Source organism: Microtus ochrogaster, chromosome X, assembly GCF_000317375.1.
Source record: "Microtus ochrogaster isolate Prairie Vole_2 chromosome X, MicOch1.0, whole genome shotgun sequence".
NCBI classification, from domain to species: Eukaryota; Metazoa; Chordata; class Mammalia; order Rodentia; family Cricetidae; genus Microtus; species Microtus ochrogaster.
In genome coordinates, this window is record NC_022026.1 from 49032129 (window position 1) to 49038928 (window position 6800).

The window sequence follows — 6800 nt, forward strand, 5'->3', positions numbered from 1 at the left end:
GTGAGTTCGAGACCAGCCTGGTCTACAGAGCTAGTTCCAGGACAGGCTCCAAAACCACAGAGAAACCCTGTCTCGAAAAAAAAAAAAAAAAAAAAATTTTGAGACAAGGTCTCTAAAAAACAATCTGGCCTCAAACTCCGTTTGATGAATACCTGAACTGTGGATCTTCCTGCCTTCACCTCCTCTGTGCTGAGAGTATAGATTTATGCCAGCGTGCCCGATTTATGTGCGACTGGGGATCGAACCCAGGGCTCTGTACATGCTAGACAAACACTCTACCAACTGAGCTCCATCCTGTGACCTGGTTTCGAGGTTTGTAAAAGCATTTAGACAATTAAGAATAAGTGTCGAATGTGGTGGCTCATGCTTCTAATTCTAGCACTAGGGAGGTGCAAGCAGGAGGATAAAGAATTCAAGGACAGCTTCAGCTACATATTGTATTCAAGGTATGAACACTGTACACATGGTACTCAGACATACATGCAGGCAAAACATTCATATACATAAAATAAGTCTAAAAATAAATGAGACACTATATATACATGTATTTATATATGAATATTTATATTTTTATTTTATTTATTAAAGATTTCTGTCTCCTCCCTGCCACCGCCTCCCATTTCCCTCCCCCTCCCCCAATCAACTCCCCCTCCCTCATCAGCCCGAAGAGCAGTCAGGGTTCCCTGCCCTGTGGGAAGTCCAAGGAATATTTATACACTTAGCAAAATATTTATACACTTAGCAAAACCACTAGAAATAATAAAATTGTTTATTCAGAATCATTGAGTGCTGGGCATGGTGGCTCATGCCTGTCAGAAAAAAAAATGAAAGGAAGATTGTAAGTTTGAGGCTAGCCTGAGCTATATAGTGAGTTCACGCTAGCCTGAGTTATATATTGAGGTTCTGTTTCAAAAGCCAAGGTTTGGCAATATAGCTTGGTGGTAGAATGCTTGCTTGTTGTATATACTAAGTTTCATCCCCAACAAAAAGTTGCCTCAAATAAATATATATCTTCAATAATCAGAAAAATAAAAACACTTATGGTTTAGAAAATTACAATATAATATTAAATCAAAAACAGTTGGGAAAATAGGTAAATTTTAAAATATTTATATTTAATATTTAAAATATTAAAAATGAAAGTAAGTCTCTCTTCTGTTTTTCTTTTTCTTTTTTTTTTTTTTGCTTTTTGTTTTTGTTTTCTGAGACAGAGTTTCCCTGTGCGGCCTCAGCTGTCCTGCAACTTTCCCTATAGCCCAGGCTGGCCTCGAACTCACAGAGATCCACCTGCCTCTGCCACCCAAGTGCCTGACTACAAGGAGAATTTCTTTCATGTGACAGTAAGATTTACAGAACAAAAATTTTCTTTACTTATTCTTTACTTGAGGTGCTAGAACCTAGTCAGACAGATCATGGAGGAGAGGAGGGGCCCTCAGTCCTCAAAACTCCCGGCTGACACTAGCTCTGTGAAGGAGCTTGCGCTTTTATTTTGTCAAATTATGTACCAATCATATGGGCCTTTGTTGTTGCTGTCAGGGAGGATTTCATTGGCGCAGTGGGCTTTTTCTATGGAGAACATTTTGGGGTTGAACTTACCATGGAGATCTCTGAGTTCACACCTGGTACAGATAGACGAAGATAGAAATGTTGACTACATGTCCAGCTTCCAGGATGTCCACATTGAAAAGCCTGTCAAGGAGGTGAGTGCCATGTTAGTTCCAGCTAAAAACCTGGCTCCGTCACAACACCCTTCAGACAACCTCTAAGCAACTTAGTGCTTTCAAAAATTAGGGTTGGAATTATCTAATGGATGGGAATGACAGTCTCAAGAAAGGCCAGAAGGGAATCTCCAGGGAACATGGTGAGGAGGTTGGGGAATGTGTGTATGCTCTGTCGAACAGACAAAATAAAAAACTAAAAGCTTTGTAAGCAAATCTATGTCAAATCTGACATTCTTAGTTTTAGGTGTTGTCCTGGGCAACTGTAACAACATCACCACAGTCTCTCATAAAAAATACGACTCAAATACTCAACATGCATGTACAGACTTGCTGACATGCCCTAGAATATGCCTTAAAGTATTAGAAGATATAAAATATCTTATTAAAATGACAGTACCACAGGGACACTGATCAGATCCCATCTAACTAGTTAGCAATGATGAATTCATCAGTTACTAGTTAGAACACAGCAGATGGGAACCTGGGTGATCCTTTGTAGGGAAGATGAGAAGAACAAAGAGAATCATGGAGACCAGATGGGAAAATAGGAAGAAGGCCTTGGATGGTAGCGACCATTTACCACGGCGATTCAGATCATAGGCTTCAGCACAGAGGGGCTAAGATCCAAATATCACTACCTGACCTCTGGGAAAAATTGTTTTATCCTCTTCTTTTCTGTCCTTATTCTTTAAGATCATAGAAGATGAAATGGAACAATCCCTGTAGACTTTTCTGTAGATTTGCAGCTGTTATTTCCTGCTGTCGTATTGAGTCTTTGTCCCTGTAGAGCACATGGGCAAGTTTTAATCAGACTCAGAGTGGTTAGGCCAAGGGACAGCTTGCCTTCTCAGATGTGAATTGGTGGTCTTAAGACCTAGTTCATGGTAAATAAACCCAGCATGCTTATTGGATTTATCCCTTAGCACCATAAAGAGATAAAAAGAATTTATGAGCTTATTTTGTATTTGTTGCATTTGCTGAAATTATTCTGTGTTTTTTTGTTGGGGGGGTGAAAACTTGTTAGCTCAAAGAGACAGAGGAAGCAGCCAGCCGACTTTCCTCCTCTGCAGATGTTCCAGAAGGCTCTTTCTCCTACTCAGTCTCCACCAAGCCTCCTCAAACTAAAATATCCCTCCCCTCTATTTCCTGTGCATCTCTCTGTTCATCCTCCTCACTCCCCTGTAGTCTCTATTGTTTTTTTCTATGTTTACTTCCTGTGAACTGGTTGCTTGTTCTGCCTCTGGACCTATGGTTGACTTTATTTAATCCTGCTTACGATATTCATGAAGGAGGCTCTTGGATGACAGGCGTGGGCTAGGGCAGAGGGACACCACAACTAGAAACAGGTTTGTCCAGAAAACAATACAATCTCTGGGTTCGTAGTGTGATCAGATGTCCTGTAATATTTCATTTTTTTTTCGAAATTAAGAGGAAAGGACTTAACTCTAACACAGCTAAACTATTTGCAATAATGAAGGTATTTCTGCCAAGCTTTCTACAATGTGCAGTTGCTTGCATTTGGTAGTCCTTTTTCTTATTCAGGCTTGTGGGAACTCATCACTGACAGCCGTGGAACCTCCATGGGGCCGAACTAGGCCCTTTGCATGTGGGAAACAGTTGTGTAGCTTGGTCTATCTTAGGGGCCCCTCTCAGTGGGACCAGGATCTATCCCTGGTGCATGAGCTGGCTTTTTGGAGCCCATTCCCTATGGAGGGATGCCTTGCTCAGACTCAATGCAGAGGGGAGGAGCTTGGTCCTGCCTCAAGTGAAATATGGCTGACTTTGTTGACTCCCCATGGGAGGCCTAACCCTTTGGGAAGAGTAAATGAGGGGTAGGCTGGGAGAGAGGTGAGGGGGAGAGTGAGGAAGGACGGGAGGGAGATCGGTTCGAATGTAAAATGAAATTAATCCTCAGTATTCTAACACTTAAAAAATCTTGATTCTAGATGAAATCTAGTCTAACTGAAATTCTGTACAGATATCGATCTGACCTGAAAATCATATTTAATATCATCGACACTGATCACTCAGGTAAGTGAATATTGACTGGCTCAGGAGTAATACTGAACACAGATTAGTTCAGGAGTAATACGAAGCAAAGGCTAGTTTGTTTCTTTGAGTTCGGGACTCAGTTTTCATTGATTTCATTCTTCATCCAACTTGGGGAAATGTAAAGAAAAAATAAGCGAATATTTAATATTATTGGTCATTTAGTTTGGCCACAAATTCTGTACCGCAGACCATAGAGTTCTCCAGAAGCCTTTATAATCATTGGTCTCACTGAATAGCTCCTTTATATAAACCACCAGCAGGGATGAGAAAGACTTGCACTTGATCGTAGCCACAAGACTGAGAACCTATTAAAGATGATTCGCTTTCTGCTGTCGTATCTTAGTTAATAGGAAAAGAGTGCTGATTTTGTTTAAGGTATTGAAAACTCAGTTTTGATTTAGCTTTAATATATGATTACTGATTTTGTGATTTAAAAAGGCAGGGCTGGGAATATAGCTCAGTTGTAGAGAGATTGCCTGTTGTGTATGAGGCTCTGGGTACCATCCTCAGCACCCTGCCCCTAACCTCTGTGCAGAAACATCTGAGTGTGAAAGAGTATCAATAATGATCCAGGAAAATAGATTATTGCATATAAAAACAGCACCCATGGGTTTATGAGATGACCCATCAGGCAAAGTTGCTCACTGCTGACCATGATGATCTGAATTCAATCCCTGAGACACACGTGGTAGAAGGGTGGAAGGGGGAACTGACTCTCAAGTTGTCCTCTGACCTCAGCATGTGCAGTATGGCTTAGGCTGCACATGTGTGTGTGCGCGCACGCATGTACACACACCCACACACCATCATCATCATCATATTGACTCTCAGGGTACTTTTTCCTGCTTTAATGTTGCAATCTCTTCTGCCATCCTTCTCCGTATCTTGTACCCTTAGATTTTAGTTTATAGAATTTCTACACCACTTTTGTCCATATCCGCTTACTAGTTCTTCACCTGGTACTCTTTTTGGCATTAACATATTCCCAGGATCCTTGGTAGTAGCAAGCAACATACTGTTTCTTACACGTATGATCTTATTCTTTTGTTTCCTTCAGTATTTTGATTCTCAGGCATGTTAGTGAGTTTATAATTGGGACTATTCAATCAGTGTGGCTTCTCCCCTACTCTTTCAGGGGGGTCTTAACATTAGCACTTACCTTTCTCCTGTTTGCTTTTAGGTCTAATCTCCTTGGATGAATTCCGGACCATGTGGAAACTTTTCAACACTCACTACAATGTTCAGATTGATGATTCCCAAATCGATGAGCTTGCCAAGATAGTGGACTTCAACAAAGATGGAAACATAGACTTTAATGAGTTCCTAAAGGCTTTCTATGTAGTACATAAACATGAGAAGCCGAAGAGCCATCTTGCTGAAGATGAACAAAAACTTCTCCCAGCCTCTTTGAAAACAGCTGATCCCAACCTCTAGTCTTAACCAGGACCTTTGAAATCCATCGTAATCGGGCAAAGTAGACCCTAATTCATAGAACAAGCAGATGCACAGTGTGAGTGTTGACAGTCCTTAGCAAACCACTATTGGTAAGACTAGGTTAAAATTCTGTTGATGAGATTGACCTCCAGTGTTGGGATCCATACACGGCCTGTGATGAACTGGCTTTGAGCCTGCTGGTTTTAGATCATACCTAACCAGGAGACTGGAGAAATTTGGAAGCATACTGGAAGGAACCCACAGAGCAGGAGAGAAAACGATTAGGTATAATATCTATGAGTGGCTGAGGATAAGAAGAATGCTAAACTGTTATTGAAATAAAGCATTTCCATCATCAAACTGTCATCATTTTTGGGGATTCCATAACCAGCGATCTTCAGTTCGTGGGGGACCACCTTCAGGGATGAGGGTCATATCAGAATCTTGAGAGAGACTGTGAGACCAATAACAAAGCCCTTATTTTTTTATATTTGTTGGAATTATAAAATAAGTATATTCAGATGGAGCCCTATAATTTATATGGTTTGAGAACCTGACTGATAAGACAGGGTCTTGGTTATATATACTACAACTTACTCTGCTGTTCTGATTGCATTCAGACAATTAAGTTCTGTCTAAAAGTTAGGCTATGTTTCATTATTTTTACAACTTTAGAACTGTAAGATCGAGAAACAATTCAGATCCTACAATTCTGCCTGCTACATATATCAGAAATAATGCATGAATTGTATCAGATATCTTTTGAAATGAATATCTAAACTTGTAGAAAAGCAAAAGAAACTCCCAGAGACAGGAAAACAGTCTAATGGAAATCATGATAATTCTAGCATCAGACAAGATAGGTATTAATGCTGTTGTAAAAATGTAATTTTCACCTCAAAGAACAAATGATAATTTATTTAAATATGTATGGTCATGCCCAGAAACCTGTATTACCTCTAATTCTATGTTATAACATGGTAACAGTTTTTATAAATCTTTACAGTGACAGAAAAAAGAAAATCATGCATCAAAATACAGTAATACATTGGTAGAAACATCAGTTATGAGAGTTATAGCAGAGTGTGGAAATCTCCATCACAGACCTCACACAATATAGGAGATACTGTTAGAGTGGATTGATGGAAGCTAGTGACTTTCTAAAAATAAAATAAATAAAGTGTTTTTTCATTAATTTTTTAAATTAAAATATAATTACATCCTGTTTCCCCTTCCCTTTCCTCCCTGTAACCCCTCCCATGTATGCCCCCTCCCCCGCTCTCTCTCAGATCCATGGCATTCTGTCAAACTTATAAATGGGCAATGAATGACTTTTAAAGGGACTGAAAATAGCCCCAAATAATTTGACTTGGGCTGAAACATTTTAATTTTCCATAATCACAAAACTAAGTCATTTGACCTTGTATAATCTTTAACACAGGTGCAGCTCTTTTTCCCTTCAGTTCACAATACAAAGAATATTGTGGAGAATTTTTAAAAAAAGATTATTGCTAAGTGCAAAGGGAATAATTCACCATGAAGAAAAAATAATTTAGATTTATATGCATCTAATAACAAAGCTTTAAAATTAAT

At 39.4% G+C, this 6800-nt stretch overlaps 1 protein-coding gene across 1 annotated transcript in view; it reads left to right on the top strand.

Annotated features, from left to right (window-relative positions):
* Positions 1-5240, top strand: part of Ppef1 (protein phosphatase with EF-hand domain 1) — a 112394-nt gene extending 107154 nt beyond the window's left edge. Inside the window, exons 15-17 of the mRNA XM_005358789.3 lie at positions 1537-1700; positions 3668-3752; positions 4954-5240. Coding sequence (XP_005358846.1) covers positions 1537-1700; positions 3668-3752; positions 4954-5207 — 503 coding nt within the window. The 3' untranslated portion in view covers positions 5208-5240. The remainder of the gene's footprint in view (positions 1-1536; positions 1701-3667; positions 3753-4953) is intronic.
* Positions 5241-6800: the final 1560 nt, after the last annotated feature.